At 27.9% G+C, this 20,843-nt stretch overlaps 1 protein-coding gene across 1 annotated transcript; it reads left to right on the top strand.

Moving 5' to 3' along the window:
* Positions 1–16,188: 16,188 nt before the first annotated feature.
* Positions 16,189–18,309, top strand: LOC110645750 (putative oxidoreductase TDA3). The gene is made up of 2 exons (XM_021798990.2): positions 16,189–17,380; positions 17,817–18,309. Exons 1-2 carry the CDS (start codon positions 16,492–16,494, stop codon positions 18,191–18,193), a joined length of 1,266 nt encoding a protein of 421 aa, XP_021654682.2. The 5' UTR covers positions 16,189–16,491; the 3' UTR covers positions 18,194–18,309.
* Positions 18,310–20,843: the final 2,534 nt, after the last annotated feature.

Here is a 20,843-nt window from a genome sequence, read left to right as displayed (position 1 = left end):
GGCTGACAACTATAATTATATGAGGATAAAATTTAGGGCAGAAATCTTTAATAATATCTTTGGATAAAGATGGTAACGGTTGGGTAAGGTTTTTATGGACTCTGAACTTTGACTGAGGATGCCAGCCTGTACCCCATTTTCATATGGGATTTTCCCCATATATATATATTCTCTTTTTTTTTTTAAATAAAAAATAAAAAAAGAGCGGCCGCACGGAACTGCTGAGCTGGCACAAAACGACAAAATTGATCGCCAAATAGGAAGGAGAATCATTACTGAAATTTCCTGTCAAGGCCAGCCTGTGAACCTGCCACCAGTCACTACCACCACCATCTCCTTCATGATCTAACGGCCGAGTTGTTCACACCTGCCCACCGACAGCTGGCGGTCTACAGTCTCTTTCTGCGATTATTTTTGACGGGATAACCTGTACGGAGCCGGTGAGTTTTTAATCCCAAAGAATATAGTATTAATTTAGTGCACAGGTCCCCATGCTCACGGAGTTTCATTTGATCTTCCTGAACACAAAAACGGTATACTTCGATTTAAAAAATGAAAAAAAAATGTATTGGGAGATTTGAATGGAGATATGGGAATAGAGATCCGTATCCGCTTCTGTTACTCGTACATCGTACCTAATAGCTAATTGTGTTAGGCGTGAAAGTAGATATGAGTATCCTTCGTTTCAAATCGAATGAATTGAATTAAATTATTATAATTTAATAATTTATTTTAATTTTTAATATAATTTAATTTAATTTAATTTTATAATATAAAAATTTAAAAAAGAAAATTAATTAAATTGAATTAAATAAATTTATTAATTTTTAAATTAATTTATTTTTATAATAAATTTATAAATTATATATATTTTTATATATATAAATTATTTAATTTTATTGATTAATGGTTATTAGGTTTAAATTAATATTAAAATCAGACTAAATAATTTAAAAATTAAATTTAAATTAAAAATCAATCAAAAATCAAAATCGATAAATTTGAACCCAACTGAATCAAAATAGAGCTGTTCAATTTGATTTAATTTTTCACTCATTTTAATTTGATTCGAATTTAATTCAATTTAAATTCGATTTAAATCTAACGTTCACCCTGTGTGAAAGTGGAGGAGTGTTTGCGTTTTTTTTTTTTTTTTAAGAATTATTTTTGTGTTTCTGAATGTGTTGGCAGTCTCGATCTCGCAGTCAGTACTCGGTCATAGGCAGTCTCGCAATCACTGAATTTTCTGCCATTCATTTCACTTGAAAAATTCTTTACAAAATTCTATTTATAAAGAATTCAAGATCTGCTTTAGCGAGGAAATAATTTCCTTTCCAAACGCCAATTTGAAAGAGAAAATTTTATCGCAATTCTTTTCACTTTTATTATTCTATATCTTTGAGTTATGATTGTACTATTATTTTTATTCTATTGCTATTCTTCTCAATCTTATAATGCTATAACTTATAAAATGTGTTATCAATCTCTTTAGTCTTTTTCTTTGTCCACTTGGTTTCTTGAAAACAAGTTATGTCAATACTCTTCCCCTTTGTAGTACCCACAAAGTTCCATTGACATTTTGGTTAGTGTTCCTATCTTCCAACAACCTAAGTGTACCTTATTCTCTTAGACTAACTTCTTAATTTATCCACACTCAACCATCAAGACAAGGGAAACCTTACCTGTTTTGCATCACATTTGAGTGCTAATGTGCAAGACTAATTTCTTCACCCACACCCATCAATGATGTAAAAACTCTTGCATACGCTTTGATGCACTTAGGTGATAATATGTGCTAAAACTCTTATACATTTAATATTATGTTCAAATATTGTTATAGCAAGCAATGTAAGTGGATATGACCCACATTTAAATCATAAAGTAATTAATCTAATTTTTTAAATTATAAAAACCGATTAATAAATAAAGCTTAATTTTAAATAATTATTCATCAAGATCTTTTTTAAACAAAAGCACCTATTTTTCAAGGAATTAAATACTTGTACTACATTAGATATTAGAGCCCGAAGGAATTTGGGATACCCATGGTATTAAAAATATGAATCGGGTGATCCATGATGGGTCAACCTAGATCCACGTGAATATTTATTATATTATAATAATAAAAAGAAGAACCAAAACCCAATAGTATATAATTGCATAATGCAACCATGCAAAATCATATAAAGTCAATGAGTACATGACTTGATTTAAGGGTTGCATTACTATACTAAAGGACATAACTATCGGTCAAAGGTAGCCTTATCTTCCATGCAGTATAACCAAGAATTGTAATACAACCAAAAGTTGCAATGCAAAACTATATAAGGCCAAAAAGCATATTCCACCGATAAATTTTTTATAGAAAATTACAAGAAAGAATTGTGTAGAATACGAACTATTTTCCAAAGGGAAATAGTGGCTATAAGAGTGAAGAGTGCAAGTGTTTTGACTTTTTGGTTCTTAGATTATTAGAGACTCTTCAATTAGTGGAGTATCAATTTTCTGCAATTTAAGGTATACTTAGATTGTGATTTATTTATGTAGTTCATAATTATAAATATATATGTGATTACATAATTGATTAGTGAAATAAATATGATAGAAATTCTAGAGTATTTTGTATGAATATGGGCTATAATCCATGTAATTAAATCTATTTATTGAGTCTTAATTATTTCTTCACATGGGGATCAAATATCACGAGATAATGTAACTATTTGGCCAAAAGATATAATTGTATGAAGAGATACAACTCTCTTTAATAGTTATATGCATGAAATAATATAATTATTTGATCAAAAAGTATCGTGACTTATATAAAGCTAAATTTTTTTATCTTTATATTATATATAAGAAAAGCACATGAATGGTGTGTGCCAAGCTAATTTGGATTGTGATAAGAAAAAGATAAAGTGTGTATAAAATTGAAATCCAATCGCCCTGGTTGCTCAATTGAAAAGGGACATTTAATGCTGAAAAAATAAAATAACAAGGTGGCAAAGTCATATATTATGAAATGAAATAGTGCTGCATTTGTAACATTTTCTATAGACACCATTATGGGGAAATGTGAGGATAATAAAAATAATTCCACACAAATCAATTTGGTACGGATAACTGGATTGGGTACATCCTGTTGCTCCATACCTGTAATCAACCACCCTTTGTAAACCTGCACATGCTTTGCATACTACTGCTAAATTTTTTAAATCCTAAAAATTTAATAAAATTTACTCTTGATTAGAAAGAGAGATAGGGCAAATAGCAGTATGAATGAGAACAACAACGTCTTTAATTTCCTTTTTAAGTTAATAAAAGCGGTGCTTTTAATTTCTTGCTGTGGAAGGCTAACAAGATTTGCATGTGCAGCGAAGACTTTATAATGAACTACACACACATCCACACGTATGAGTTGTATCCTCTGCTGAAACAATCACATTTTATGCAAAAAATCATCTCATTTTGGGCGTATTTGGTAAGTATATTAACACATACACATTTCCTTCTGTCGGCCTATTTATCAACGTCAATGTCATGCATTTCTCACGTGACTGATTGTTTTTTTTAATTAAAAATATTTTAAATAATAATTTTTAATAAAAGACGTGTATATTTAGGTGAAAGAAAAAAATAATAAAAAAATAAAAAATATAATAATTAGGGAAGAAAATAATTTTCTTCTTGTATGTTTAAATTAAGCGAGAAAATGTTAACAGAAAATTTATTTTTTTTTAAGTAAAATTATATTATTATCTTTAGATATTAAAAAAAATCTTTAAAATATAATAATATTTTATAATTTTAAATATTTTTTTATTTTTTCTTAATTAAAAAAATAAAAATAAAATTTAACTATTATTTTTTAAAAAAACTTTCTTTTCTTCTTTAATTAAATATAAATAAATAAAAAAATAAAATTATTTTCTTTTCAAAATTTTCTATTACCCTTATTTTACTTCAATTCAAACACAGCAGAAGAGAACAGCGGTTGTAAGGAAAGTGATATACTTTCACCGTTCCCCAAATTTCACCGTCCAAAATACGGTCCCACTTTAGCGTGAATTATTAAGTACGGCATTTTGGGTCACGTGATAAATGAGCTTTTTAGGCACAGCGTCCACTAACGGACAAAGATGACAGTTGTGCTGAATGCAGACGAGAAACCACGTGTTAAATAGTTACAGGAACCACGTCAGTACAACAATTTGATTGTTCAACCTCAGACACACGCGTCCCCATTTCTCACTCATTTCCCGTTCCCGAAGCCACGACATCAGATTCGCAGGGGCCTGGAGGGCCCCCAACCCATGTCGTTATTCAATGACGTGGCATTTAAAAATAATTTATAGAATGAATGGGTTTTTGGTCTCTCTCCCATGATTCTCTTGCCGGCAGCACTTAGTATTATGCATCCATACCGGCCGGAAAATTGTTGCATGGCATATGATAGAAAGAATATATTAGAAAAGGCTGCAAATTCAGTGGCGACCAAAGCATGAGTGGTCATTTTCTTTAATAATTGCTTAGCATAATATTCACCCAAACGTATCATACAAGTAATGAATAAAAATGTAAGAACAACTTAAGCTTTATCTTCTAAAACACACTTTAGATTATTTAAAACGACACAAATAATTGATTTCTTATTTATTAAAAATACGTATTGATTAGTGTATTTCATTATTGTGTTATAAGATATTCATTAGAGTGCATGTAATAAATCAAAATATTTTACTAAATTATAATTTTTTTTTTTTCAGATTAGCAATTGATTTTGCAATTTATTGCTAATTTAACAATGAAATTTTGGTTCTGTTGTTGAACTTTTTTTTATGATTAGCAATGAAAATTAAATCAGTAGCTAAATATATAACCTTTTTAGATTAATAATGAATTTTAATTTCACTGCTAAAATATCAATAAAAAAAAGCCCCACTTTTTTCAATTGGTAACAACTAAAATTTATTGCTAATTTATGGGTGAAAAAGCTTGATTTTTTTTTTTCATTTTTGCAGTAAAATTTAAATTCACTGCTAATTCATTGATAAATTATGTGTTTAAATTAGCAGCACCATTCTTTCCTTATTTCAATCATTTTTCTTTTTTTATTTATCTTCTTATTTCACTTTTTTTTATCCAATTTTTTTCCTTTTAACGTTCATTTTCTCCCATTTCAATTTTTTTTTTCACATTTCACACTTTCTTCCATCTTTTTTCTCATTTTCTTCCTTAAATTTTTCTTATTTATTTTGTTTCGTCGATAAAACTTTCATTGATTAATAAATTATAATGTTATTTGTAATTTATTTTTATTAATAAAATATTTCTAATATTTTTATTTATCATAAAATAGTTTTTTTTACTAACGTATTTTTATTAGTGATTTACTTTTTCAGTAATGTTTTACTATAATACATTTATGATAATTTTCTAGAAATTTTTTAAAAAATACTTTCATAAATATTCTTAATAGTACTTTTTTATTAGTATTTTATTACTAATTATTTTTTTTTTAAATTTTTAGTATAATTTTTTTAATCATTTTTTAAGTACTAATTTTGATTGATTAATACTAATTGATTTTTTAGCACTAATTTTTTTAATCTTGTTTTCAAGTAATTTTAAATATAATTTATTTATGATAATTTTTATTTGTATTTTTTCTAATTTATTTTTTAAATATTATTTTTCAGTAACTTTTAGTGGTAATTTATTATTTAATTCAAAATTTTATTTTTAAATTTTTTTTTTGACATTCCATTGCTAAATAACTAGAGGTTACATTTTGTTGCTAAATTAGTAATAAAAATGTTGTCCTTTGTCAAATTAACAATGGATAATAATCTGTTGCTAACGAGTTGTAATCTATTACTAATTAACAATAGAAATTCCGTTGCTAATTAAGAATGAAATTTTTATTTCATTGCTGTTTGGGCTAACAACAAGCAATATAGCAATCAAATTATTTGTTTTATTGATTAGAAGCAACCATGAAAAATATGAACAAATATTTTTATCTTGGATGAATTATGTAACAATGGAATTCTTATTTTACTTATTGGGATTCAAATTTATAGCATTCTTCATAAAAATTTCAAGTGTTTAGTGTTGAAATGTTGTAATAAAAAAAAAGTAAATTATTATTTAGTTTATATATTTTAATGAAATTAATTATTTAATTATTATATTTTAAAAATATATTATTTAGTTATTTAGTCTCTCGGTCAATTTTTTCGTTAGTCAACATTAGTTAAACTATTATTTTATCCCTCTATTTTAGTGAAATTAATTAGTTAGTCCTTATATTTTGAAAAAATACATTAGTTAGTCCTTATAATTTTACTCAATTAACTGTTTAGTCCCACAATTATTTTTATACCTAAACTATCGTAATTCTTTCTCCCTTATTCCTTCCTTATCTTTTCCTATTTCTTTCTTATATTCTCTTATTTCTTTCTCAACATTTTTGCTCCTCTACGGTCGCACCATTCTTCCCTCGTTTTCTCTTTGTTTTTATTTATTGATAAAAATGGTACATGTTGTCTATACAAAAAGTTAAATAATTTTTTTAAATTTATAAATAATCAAGGAAATTTATTTCTTAATAGAGAAAAACACAAAAATAATCTCTAAGGAATTGAAAATTTAATATATATATATATATATATATATATATATTCAAATTTAGTCTTTATATAGTATAATTTCTATTTTTATCTAATAATATATTTTTCAAAATATATGGACCAACTAATTAGTTTCATTAAAATATAAAGATTAAATAGTAGTATTTTTCAAAATATATAAATTAACTAATTAGTTTTTTTAGAATAGAAAGACTAAATAGTAGTTTGAATAACATAAATAATAAAAAATTTGATAGAGGAACTAAGTAGTTTAAGAAATAAAAATACATGGACTAAATAATGTATTTTTTAAAATATAGAGGCTAAATAACAATTAAAAAAAAAGAATTGACATAATATATAAATGATATTAATAAGTTTTATATAAGTGATGTTAGAGTTATTTGTAAAATATTGAATTTAAATTTCAATTTAAATTAAATAAAAAAAATATTATGCCAACTAAATTTTTGTAGAATAAAAAAAGGTCCACAACATGGAGGGGTTTATTGACTTTTTATCTCCCCTGGTTTGTTGAATGCTACAATATATATGACAAAATATTATAATTTTGAATGCACGTCCCAACTCACTACTGCTACTTAAAAAAAAAAAGAAGAAGAAGGAGACATGGGCTGCTATTCTCCATTCTTTAAAGGATTCCTAACATAATTTCATAAAAATATAAAATATATTTTATTCTATTAATTGATGCGATTGTAAATCTCTCTTATAGGTATAGATTTGTAAAACAAATTAGCAATAGCCGATTGACTAAATTATCTCTCTAATGTTTAAGTTTGTAATGATATTCGACAATAAATAAGAATCGGATTATAAAAAATAATATACAGTTAATAATATACATGATTGTGGAATCTTTAATCTCTTATGTAGGCATCGCATAGACTCCCACTGTTTAGAGTATGAGAAAGAGTCCTATTTTGATCAAATTTCATTAGAAGTCGTATATAAAACCTCACATGGATGGGGATATATGGCTGTAACAAATAGAGTTATATTTTGATTGGGATTCTACCATTTCAGTAGGAGAGTTTTACTATGTAAAAGTTTTATTATAGTGTTATTTAAGTGTTATTCTGAATTTTAATTTGATTTTAAATTATATTATGATAAAAAAAATTAACACTATAAATATGAATATTGTAAAAAGATTTTTTTAGATTTCTTTGAGAAGAGTGATTTTTTATCTATTAACGAGAGTGGGTTTTTCTCATGAAGAGGGACTTTTGTCCATTTCATATTACAATCCCATAAAAGGAGAAATATTTTGGTCTAAGATGGAGAAAATAGCATAGAATTTAATTATTGTCTATTGATAAGTGAGGTTATTGTCTATATAATTGAAAACACATAATGTATTTAAAGTAATAAATGTATTAAATTATACTTAGAGGATAATTAAAGGAATTAACTAATATATTTATTATGAATAATTTTATGTTATAATTCTTCTAAGCGTAATTGAATTAATGGATAGAAATTTTAAATTTATAATTAATGATTTATTATTAACGTATAAGTAGTAGCTAAATATAATTTTATTTTAAAAGAGTGAATTATTTAAATATTAATATTTTATATATTTATTTTATTTTTTTATAATTTATATACTTGCATAGTACAGAACATACTACTTTCCTTTCTCTTTATATTATATATATAAACACTATTTTTTCTTTTTTCACTTTCTATTTTTATATCATTTTGTTTTATGTCAACAATCAACACCCAAAAAATAAAATATGCAAAACTTTACAACTTGGGAGTTGGGTGGGTGGGCGTGTGGATCCGGCTAAAATTAAAATTTTAAAAAATTTTAATAATTTTTTAAAAATATAAAAGCCTATTTAATAATAATAATAATAATAATAATAATAATAATAATAATAATAATAATATTTAGAAATCAACCTGTAATCCACCCTACATATATAGCTTCTCCAGCCACAGCAAATATCTTTAGCACCAAAACACTACCTAATATTGGGAAAAAGATGTAGCCTGACAGAAGGAGAAGGGTGCATATCCTGTGATGGTTAGCCTGACAACAATAATTGCATGGACCAACAAAAGGTTATGATTGCATAAGAATTCTGTCCTTATCAAATTAACAGGTGTATTCCATCCAAACCAGTATGTGAATTCATGGACCACAACCCTCTTGTTTTATCAAAAATTTTCAACTCCCATTTTGCTTTTAATTCCATCTTTTTTTTTTTTAATTTAATAAAGCTATAATGACCAAGTACAATTATTAGAATACACAGTATGAAGTAACTTTCTTTTTTATTTTCACCATGTAAATTTATGACTTATTTAGTTTAAAAAAATTTATTTTTCAAAAAAAATTAGGAAATATATTTCTAGGAAAGTTATTTTTCAAAAAAAGTATAATTTGAATATGTTTAGTTAGTATACTAAAATCTTCAGAAGTTAAAGTTCCTTAAGTTGGACAAGAGAATTAACTTTTTTTTTGTTAATTAGAAAAAAGAAACTTTTTGAGTATGACGGTCATTATCATCTAGGTTAGGATCTGTAGTTAAACGATTTCATTAGCCCATGATTAATCCCTATAGGGGAGATATGCCACCAAATTATAGTGGGTCCTCAAAAAGTCATAATAATTGACTATCCACGATTGATTCACCTATTCACTATAAACAGAGATAATTTTTAGTCTTTAATGTCAATACAAATAATCGAATTGGAGTCGAACGTCTCCAACTCTCAAGACTTATTACTAAATCACCACGCTCATCGATAGAATTTACTTACTATATTCAAAGAAAGTGCAACACATCAACTTCTGAGAAGTTAAACAATTCACAATTATTGAGAACTTAAACTTCTTCTATTAAATTACTTCCAACCAAATAAAACTTTAAATTAGAGATTTTTTCAGTTTAATTTCAGCATTTTATAAATAAAAGGATATCAATTAGATTATTTTAATTAGTTTTAATTCCATCACTTTTATTTGTGTAAATTAGATCAATTTTGGTATTTTTTCTCAAGTTCATGCAATGAGAAAGCTAGCCAATGTGATTGGACATTTTGGTTGATTATTCACTCCACCAACTTTTCATAAAGTTGAGCCATTTTATCTCATGTTTTGGATATGCCTAAAGTCTTACAGTTTGCAGTATCTTTGATATGATAGTCTAATCAAGGTTCTTAAATGCACCATGCCCTAATTTGAAATTAACCAATAGTATTTTTTTTTAAATTAAGAGTTAATTTAATTGTTAAATGAAATTAATTTTATTTTATTAATTTAAGCTTATTTAGTTGGAATAACTTGGCAGAAGTACTTTAAGTTTCAGTAAGTGTTAAAATCTGTTTCATTTTATTAGCATTTTATTTCAAATTTTTAAAAAATTAAAGAAGCAAATTTTTTCACTTCTAGAAAATAACTTATTTGTCAAAAAAAAAAAATACTTTCTGATAAAATGTAAAAATTTTGAACCAAATAAAATCTTAATTTTTAAAGTAAAATAAAAAAAATACATTGTTTACATTACAAAATTTCTTTTTCTAATAAATCCCAATAGCTTTTTTTTTTCCTTCTAGAAGAGGACTAGTAGAAGTCCAAGCACTTTGCATTGAAATTTTTTTTTTAAGATTTTATATATTAAAAATATTTTTTAAAGAATATAATTTCTTTAAAAATATTTTTATTATTTAATTATAATATTAAATTAATGATATATATTTATATATATATGTTTAAATATTTTCACATTTTAATAAATTATTAAAATTTAAAAAATAGCTTTATTTTTTTAAAATTAACTTAATTTTTTCTTTAATTAAAAAAATATCGTTTATTGATTTATTTTCTAAATGCTCTAAACGTTAAAAAAATATAGAAATAATTTTAAAAATATATATTTTTTAAAACTTTAGATTAATGAAAAATAGTTGTATGGCAAGCTTTGCATAACATTGAGGAATGAGATTAATTTTTTTTTCCGATTTAATATTTAATTTGATTATTCTTCAAAACATAAAGCATGCTTCTAAATCCACTCAAAAAGAATTGTCGGCGCAGTCATTCTTTTTCTGCTTTCTTTATCAAGATTGTTATTTGAAGCTTTTGATTCGTTAAGTGGATGATTAATATAATATACAAGTATAGCCAATCTTATGATTAAATATAAGATAATAACTACATTAAGGATCACTTCACTTTGTCAAATTTATACCTTTTTTATTTTTTTTCCTTCAAACATTTTAAACAATATGAATTTTAGCAATTGATTTAATGATGTATCAAAATTTCATCTCTAATAAAATTGATTAGCAATGAAATACTAATCAATCATTAATCATAATAGATTAGTCATGAGATGTAGTATAATTTACATGAAATGATAAACCAATAAAGTATAAGCATTAGGTTTAATAAAATAATAACTACTAATCAATTATGGAGAGATGAAGGAATTAATGGTTCCAAACAAGAAGAAACACAAGGGAAATTGGGAGCTCCATAAGGGTACAACGGATTCATGATGGACCATTAAAGACAAAAACTGAAACAGCAAAAGGGTAGTGGACATGTCATTTTCATGAACTGGCTTTAATTAGTGGATATGAAACTACAAAACAGCTCATGCAATGGCCTAACAAAGTTGAGCATGCTAATTAATGATTGCCCAAAGGCAAATACAAATGTTAAAAAAGAGATGAAAGAAGAAAACAAAATCCTTTCAGAATTTACGTGTGGAGGAATGTGTTAAAGAGTCTCACGTTAGAAAATAAAAATTTTAACGAGCTTATAAAAATGAAAGGTCAACCAATTAATTAATTTTGATAATAATTAATCCTAATTTGATTAAGCTTATTTCACTCGATACAAGCTCTTACCTCAATCCATTTACCCGACCAATTTTCTAGAATTTAGAGTGCATCTCCATGACAATAGCAACCAATGAGTTTGGTTTTTGTCAAAGTAGGTGTGGAGCCCATTGTCCTGTGGTTGGTTCAGAGGTCATTTTCCGTTAGCTTGAAAGCTCAATTGGGCAAATCAATTTAAAATTAGTACTAAGGTAATCCAAAAAATACCCTTTGAAAGCAGTTGTAAATGACGATAAATGATATCCTAATCCCCACTGGACATTTTGATGGGAATGTGCCCATTCCTTTAAAGATAGACCAAATGCTTTGTTCTGCTTCAAATTTCCAAATATATGTATACACACACATATGGAGTGAGAATGTGCCCATTCCTCCGAGAAACTATATAATAAAATAATAATTTCATGTAAAATATTTTATATAAAAAATTTTCAATAATAATAATAATAATTATTATTATTTCTAAATTTATTTCTTAATGCATAAAAAATTAGTATTTTTATTTATTCTATAATTACATAAAAATTAATATTTATTATCATAAATTTAAATTAAATGAGTGGAAGTGAACGATATGAATTTACTTGAACTTGGATTAATAATTGTTAAAATATTAATATTAACAAATTAGTTAAATGACCTTTTACTTTTATAAGCTCTTTACATTTTTTATAAATTTTAAATGTGAGACGCTTGATATTTATAAAAAAAGGTTTTTAAAAAGCAAAAAATTAGAAAAATAAACAAATATACCCTCGATTAATAGGAACGTAGGTTTGGTCTTGTTAGCATAATTTGTGGCATCTTGTTAGGGTCGATTATTGTAAAAGTTTGTTGGCCTAATTTATGGCGTCATATTAGGGTTATAATGATAAGATTATAAGCCTGATTATGATAGAATATTATTATACATATTTTTCTTTCTTGTCTCTTTTTCACTGTATAAATAGCTGATTTAATTATACAGAATATACAAGTGAATATATATAATAATTTTTTTATGTTAATATAATATCAGAGTCATGTTAGCATAACCTGTGACATCTATAAAATTATAATTTGAAATATGATGAATTGAGTTTTGGATTTTGATGATGTAGTTGTAGGGATTTTGTTTGTGAAGTGATTGACCTAGTCTAAGCGCATAGTTTACCATTAGTACGAGTAAAACAAGGAGCAATTAGTGTTGGATTCTTGCAAGTTGGAACTTACTTTGAGTTGATTTTTCTCTGTTGTCTACTATTTAAATGGAAAAGAGAAGAAGCATCAAATTACTCTTGTTGGTGCCCATTGTTTTAATTTAAACTATGGACAACTGGGTCTCACCTCAAGGAAAAATTTGTGTATAAAATCATTTTATAAAAGAAGAAACTTGATTCAACTTGAGTTTCAACTAAAAGTAGTCGTTTCCTTTCTTTCTTTCTTTCTTTCTATATATATATATATATATACACGGTTGTGGCAATCCAAATTGGAAATTGGGAAATGGGAATTGTGGCTTCCAACTATTAATTGGGCTAACTGTTAGCTTGCTGTACAAATTACTCCAACAGTTTTTGTGTTGCAGGATTCTGACCATGGAAGAATCGCCACCACTCTGCTTCCAGCCTGCCTTTCTACTAAGGAAGGTAACGGGTCTGCTATTTGCGAATACTTAATTAAATTTTAATAAAATGAATTTAAGATGAGTTTAATTTTAAAAAATAATATCAATATTGGGTGTGAATTTTATATATTAAATACTTATTAATATAAATAATTAATTAAATATAAAATATGTTTTTAATTATAATATTTATATATTTTATACATATTATATTTTAAATCAATATAATTAAATATTTATAAAATTATTAAATTTTTAAATATGTAAAAAAATTACGTAGGATATTAATTAAAAATATATAATTAAACTAGTTCTGATATTATCTTGATAATAATAATTTGTTTTGAGACGGATTCAAGTAATTAAGAATATATTTTAATTGAAATCAAGATGAATACGAATAGTGTTAATATTAATGGGTTCAGATTTAAGTAGAATAATTTTCGTAAATACTTTATCTATTGTCATCCTTAATTTCTATTTGTGAAATTAAATAATTAAAGTAAAAAATAAAAAAGGAACTAAATCAAAGTTAAATTCATAATTGAATTGAATTAAATTAAAATTTTTGATTCTAGTCAATTTAATTTGTTAATTTTGACATTTGCATTAGAAATCTGTTGTGGTGTTTTTACTTTCTTCAGAGTTACATGACTGTAATGCACCCTCTAATTTAATGTTATTTATTTCATACAATAATTTTGCCTAACTTGCATGCAATTCATCAATTTTATCTTCACATTATTATACTTTGGACAATAGACCCCATTTTCTGCATAATAACCCCTTATAATTTTTACAATTTTCTCATTTTCCCATTAAAAAATTATACCTATCTGGATGTTGAAATCGACCACAATCATAAAATCTCCTTTCTTGATTTTCCTATGTCATGGGCTGATACCTCATAACATTGCCCCATCTTTTACTTATCTCGATTGCTTGAGATTGTGACTCCAATTAATTAGGAGTTCATTGTGCTGCGAATTGGGGAATTAGGGATTTGAGATGAGATGTAATTTGTAAAATATATTATTTAAATGCAACATCAATGAAAATAATTGGACCAGTGAATGCAGTGAGCTAGAGCTAGATGCTGGGTGCTTGGGATTGAGCTGAACAGAAAACCCATAAATTAAACAAATTGACCAATTCAAAATTTTTTTTTTATTGAAATAATCTAACTGAAAATCAAACTTTTTATATAATGTTAATCAAACTAAATTGTTTGAATTAAAAAATTAAATTTAAAAAAATCAAATTAGAACATTTTAATTATTTTTTTTATTATAACTGATTTATGCTCAATCTTGAATTAAATTATATTATTATTATCGTTATGATGGATTAGGCACCAATTTTTTTTTATTATTTTTAAATAAAGAGTTAAAATTCATCGTATTTAAATATATTTGATAAGTAATATATTTCTAATTATTAAACCAAATAAGATTGAGTAAATATTTTAATAATCTTTTTATCTTATAAAATGAAGGGTAATTAAAACTTGCTAATACCATATAAGACAAAAAAGGCAAATTAATATAAGAAAGATTAATCTCTAAGCACCGTCTTTTTTTTTTTTATTATTATTATTATTTTTAAGAAGAGTAGATGAAAGCAAAGGTTTGATAATTAAGAAAGAAGAAAAGAGAATAGTGTAGCCATCAAGTAGTTGAATTGTGTAGCACTACTGAAAGGCAATTGGTGACAAAAAGCAATAATAATTTACCTAACACTTGAATGGATAGAAGTAATTGGTTGAGCAATTCTTGTCGCCTTAGTGCCAATAGGCGAGCCCTCGCCCTAGGGGACGCCTCCTAACTAATCACGACAATAATTTTCTGTCTCAAGCAACTTGATCACCAAAATCAAATCTTTATTTATTTATTTATTTATTTTCAACCAGTAAAAGAAGTGATGTTATGAGATCATTTTGCAGACAGATCATATCCCACTTTGTGAAATAGATTATCCCAGTGTGACTACGACATCCAACTGTGGGTGTGTGCTAAAATGGGGTTAAATCAATGCCTTTTTTTTTTTAAAAAAAAAAAAAAATTATAATTTTATTTACCAAATTTAAATCAATATAAATAACACAGGAAGAAATATCCTTGTCTTATAGATTAGACATAATTAATAAAATACAATAGACTTCACTTACTCTAAATATAATCTTAACTAAATAAAGGAAAATTTATTTTTAAAGTGTCCCGACTTATGCTTTGATTATCCGAGAATTTATGTTATGTTTGATATAATTTAATACAATATAATTAATTATATAATATAATTAAAATTATAATATAATTATTATTATATTTTTTTATTTAATTATAAAATAAAAATATAAATAGTGTAATGTAATGATAATTTTTATTTTAATATTTAATTTATTTATATTATTAATAATAAATGGTAATGACAGCAGTGATTAATAGTTAAGTAGCAATAGGATGATAGCAATAATAACGATAGTTAGATGGCAGTGAAAGTGGCGATAAGATGAGGTAGTGGTGGTAGTAGTGGTTAGATGATGGTAAAAGTGACAATAACTAAGTGGTGATGATGATGGTCAAATGATTATGATAACAATGATGATAATAGGACAGAGGTAATAGTGGTGCCAAGGTGAGACAGTGTTGGTAATAGTGATTAGGTGATGATATAACTTAATGGCGATAACAGTGGTTAAATGATAGTAATAGTGATGGTGACAACAAAATGATAGTGGTTATTGTGGCGGCGATGGTGACAGAATAGGAGTAACGGTGATATTTGCAATAATGACTGAATAATGATGGCAGTGATAGTATTGATAATAAATAACAAAAAAATTAAAATAAATAATTCTGATTATATTCATTTTTATAATTAGTTACATTACGACAATTTAATTACATCAATTTTATTTTTGATATTATATAATAGCATAGTCAAATATGCTTCGATTAGCTTAGTGCATATAATGAAAACAAAAAAAATTCAAACTATTAATTATATTGAATCCATCTTCACTTTTATTTTTCCTAGTGTAGCTCCGCTATTTATTTATCCCTGTTACCGTCTCTTCTCTTGCGAAAATGAATTACAATCTAATGGAATTTGATTAATGAATTACAGATGGGCCTTAATGGGATTATATTTCCAGCCCACAAAAGCAAAATAAGCAGATGGGCCGAAACTGGGTTATATTTCAAGCCCAGAAAAGCAAAATAAGGTTCGGCCCAAAATTATCTAAACTGGGTTGAGAATTGAGATTCTTGATTTCAAGAACCTACTTCTCAAAACTAAATGCAACATTTTTGTCGTACACGTGTCAGCTAATTGTGAGAATTCAATACAAAAGTGCACCAAACTAAGCCGGATATGGCAGTGACGATACCATCCCCACCAACAGTTCTCCTTTCTCTATTATTTCCCCATCAAAGTAGAAACTCTAGAACAATACCCAGGATTTCTTCCATCCGATGCTACTCATCTCCACTGTCATCCATGGATGAGCACCAAAAGCGTGTGGTGGTATGTGGTGGCGGCATCATCGGGGTGTGCACAGCTTACTTCTTATCCAAGAAGGGCGCCGCTGTTACGCTTGTGGAGAAATCGTCGGTGGCATGCGCGGCGTCCGGGAAGGCCGGAGGATTCCTCGCTCTAGACTGGTGTGACGGTGGGCCCATCTCTTCTCTTGCCCGAGCCAGCTTTAATCTCCATCGTTCGCTTGCCGAAGAGCTCAACGGCTACGAATCCTATGGCTACCGCACCCTCAATACCCTCAGTCTCACCGTCACTGAGTCGCAAGCCCAAAAGCAGACCTCCACCTCCAGGGATGAAAATCTTCCTTCCTGGATTAATGGGCCAGCCCGAGGTCCAAGAACAATTGGGTCACCCGAAACAACGGCCCAAGTTCACCCACAGTTATTTACTCGTACCCTTCTATCGAAAGCAATGGAGAGCTATGGTGTTGAGGTGGTGACAGGGAAAGTGGAGAAAGTAGGAGTGGAGGGGGAACGAGTTGACTCGGTGGTGCTGGAGGGGGGACAAGTTATAAACTCGGACGCTGTGGTTTTGACTCTTGGGCCATGGTCTGGTAAATTTGAGATGCTGAGTTCGTTATTTAGAGTTTATGGTCTGAAGGCCCACAGTATAATTTTGGAGCCTAAAGAGCTTGGAGCTATAACGCCCCATGCACTGTTTCTGAGCTATTATCCAGCTCAGGGAGGAAGGCCCATGAACCCTGAAGTCTACCCTCGTCCTACAGGTAAAGAAAGTTTTATTTCTAAAATGCTGTTAAAAGGACATCTGTTATGGTAGTGCAAAACAGTTCATTTTATTTATGTTTTTTTAAATAATGTTTTTTAAATAATTAATTATAAAAAAATAAATTTTTTTCACATAAAAAATATATAATAATTTTTAATAATATTAAAATATATTATAAATAAAATTAAATAAGATATATTTATTTATTATTTCATATTTAATATATATTATTTAAATTAAAATTTAAAATATTATAAAATTTTATTTTTTTATTAAATTAATAAATTTTCTGTAATTAATTTTTCTTATAAAAAAAATATTTTAAGATTTTATTAAACCATTTTATTTTTTCTAATAAAAATAATTTTAAATAACCATAGATTACACCCTATCTGAAGCCTGACATGTGGTTGATTGGATATTGGATTTGTTAGGGGAGGTGTACTTGTGTGGAATGTCATCGGAGGTGGAAGTTCCAGACGATCCAGAGGAGATAGTGGGTGACCCAGAGTCGATACGAGTCCTGAAGAGGGTGGCCACGACTGTTTCTAGCCATTTAGCAGAAGGGGAGGCACGAGTCAAGGCAGAGCAAGCATGCTTCTTGCCCTGCACCGATGATGGTATTCCTGTAATAGGGGAGATTCCTGGCGTACTGGGCTGTTATGTGGCCACTGGACATAGCTGTTGGGGTATTTTAAATGGTCCTGCTACTGGGGCAGCAATGGCTGAGCTTGTGGTAGATGGAAAATGTAGTATTGTTGATCTTTCTAAGTTTAGCCCTTCCAGATTTGTGAGGCTTGGAAAGAGGTAGATGCAAATAATTGTACATGATGTACAATCATAACTAGACTGGTGAATTAGCAAATAGAGTTGTGTTTATCATTTTTGTACCAGTAATGTTTACTATGCAAGCATTGCTTCAACAAAGTCTGAATCCTTATTGCCTCACTATAATTTAGTAGTAATGGGTTTTGACTAAACAATAAAAAATTGAGCAATGGAATTTATTGACTCTACAATTGTAATTGTGCAATACTTCCCCTTTCCAGGGAGATCCATGTTACAACAACTGCTTGTATTTAGCAGCAACTTCTAATGAAAATGGAGAGGCCAGAAAAAGAAGAAAAGGGAAAACGTATAATGGAAGACTTGGAAAGTTGGAATTTGGGAAGGCCATCAAATTAAGTACGGTTCTTTCGATGCTTAGGTAACATTTCAAGCAATAACTATTATAGCTGAGATGCCATACCAGGCACGTTAATGTCACCATCATCCTAAGGAAGTCTTTTCTATTCCCTGTTGGATTGGAACAAAGTTGTCAGAAGCACTATGAAAGTATGAATAGATTCCTTAATAATTGGCCTAATTATATTAAAAAAAAAAGCTAAATGTTTGTGTATAATTGCAATTTAATCAATTGATATAATGTTATTTAATATTCAAAATTAATTCGAGTAAGTGTGTATTCACCATTGTTATTACAATTGGACCGGACCAATCAATTGGAACGGGTCAGATTAATCAAGAATCGGCCATTGATTCAATTCGATTCTCTTAAAAATCTTAATTTTGTACAATTCACCTTGAACCAAATTGAACCAGCCAACTAATCAGATAAACTAGTGAACCCGACCAGCTTTAAATCGATAAGTGAAGTCAAAACCCAGGATCCCTCATTTACAACTAGACACATGAAACCACTCCAACTACATATTGAATTTGCTAATTTACTCGCTCAAAAATATATGGATACATCCTTCATGTTATTTCATTAAATATTAAATATAAAAAATTTAAATTATTTTTAAACATTTATTTCGCATTAAATTTGAAGTAAATTTATTTTAGCCACTATTTATAAAATATATCAAATTACTAATTATAATAATACATTATTTTTATTAATATTTTTAGAGTAAATAATAATTTTATAATATATTTAATATTATACCGATTTAACCCGATTCAACTTTAAATCTCTAACCCTTTATCGACCAGACTGAATTTAAAAACCTAAGTTTTAACTACATGATGACATGTTACCTGAAGCGCCATCTCAGTAGGAATACACTCCCTCCAAATCTTTTAATCCACATAAAAATAAATTGAAATTTGTGAAAATGTATGAGGCTGAATTTTGTAATTTTTCAAGAAATGGTAGGATTTTCCACTAACTTCCAAGTTTTCAGAAAAATTCAATAAAATTAAAAAAAAAAGTCAACTTTTGACCAACTTGTGATGTACCATGTTAATAGAAATATATTTCCCCAAATCAATTTTAAATCTTAAAAAAATTACATAAAAAAATTAGAGAAATCAAACCTAAATTATTAATATTGAAAAATTAAATTAAATTGTAGTTACATAAAAACATTTGAATTTGTTATAATTAGCCTTTAATAATGTGTTCATTGTCACGACCTAACCTATGGGCCAGACCGGCACTAGGACCTGGGCCAGCTTAAAGCCCCCGAGGCCCGTAGTAAGCCTAATTATTCCTCAACCCAATCCTAAGGCCTATTTAGGCCTAATTTCAAGAATTCAATCAGACAGAGTCCAACCATAATATGGACCATTCAACGGGGAGTTTTTGACTCGCCTGACCTGTAAACACAATATATAATAAATTGGGGAGTTCAGCTCACCCTCGATATACTCATAATATCATAAAGTCCAATGGGAGCTCAGCTCCCTCATTTCATGCATGTAATTAATAATTTTACAGGTCCAACATAACTTTTATAATACAGGCCCAAAATAAAAATAAGTACTTCTAACACATGCGGAGTCTAAAATTTAATTCAATTATATAAAATACATTAAATACTATTAATGGATCTACAAAGAAGAAGAGTAGGTTAGCCACAATAAATAATCCTCCTGTAGCCTGAAAAAATAGATGAACAGGAGTGAGCGTTCAACTCAGAGAGTAAAATACCAATTTTAACCATAATCTCTATAGCTATCTAAAGCTAATGCACCTTGTGGAGTGAATGCAACATCGTCATAATTTTCATACAACTCATTATCATAACAGCAAAAAGGAAAATTTGGAGCACTCACACACCCAACACTGTCAAGCAATATATATATGGGAGTTGATCCCCTATATAGCCTTCTTAATCCAACCTCTGCCAGCGAGTGTTTCTCAAGCCGGACTTTCGCTTAATAAACCAAAAGCGGGGTCCCAGCGAGTATCTCTCAAGCCGTGTCTACCCTGACTTATCCATAAAGAACCGGGTCCCAGTGAGTGTCTCTCAAACCGTGTCTATCCGTCCTGTCCATATCCAATACCATACCACACGCACGCTAACGTACACACATTGCTCCAAATTACCACAACCAACACCCATAACACTTCATCAATTTAAAATGCAATATATAACATGCCTAGTATTTAACTACCTAGATATATATTTATAAGTAATGCATGAGCATGCTTAAACATATAATAATATCGA

The sequence above is a fragment of the Hevea brasiliensis genome, chromosome 7, assembly GCF_030052815.1.
Source record: "Hevea brasiliensis isolate MT/VB/25A 57/8 chromosome 7, ASM3005281v1, whole genome shotgun sequence".
NCBI classification, from domain to species: domain Eukaryota; kingdom Viridiplantae; phylum Streptophyta; class Magnoliopsida; order Malpighiales; family Euphorbiaceae; genus Hevea; species Hevea brasiliensis.
The sequence above is the reverse complement of the archived record's forward strand: the minus strand, read 5'-3'. Positions and strand labels throughout refer to the sequence as shown.

Coding starts and splice junctions, on each gene's coding strand:
- LOC110645750 (XM_021798990.2), top strand. CDS start 16,492: ATGGCAGTGACGATACCATCCCCACCAACAGTTCTCCTTTCTCTATTA. Junction 17,381..17,816: donor AGTCTACCCTCGTCCTACAG/GTAAAGAAAGTT, acceptor TGGATTTGTTAG/GGGAGGTGTACTTGTGTGGA.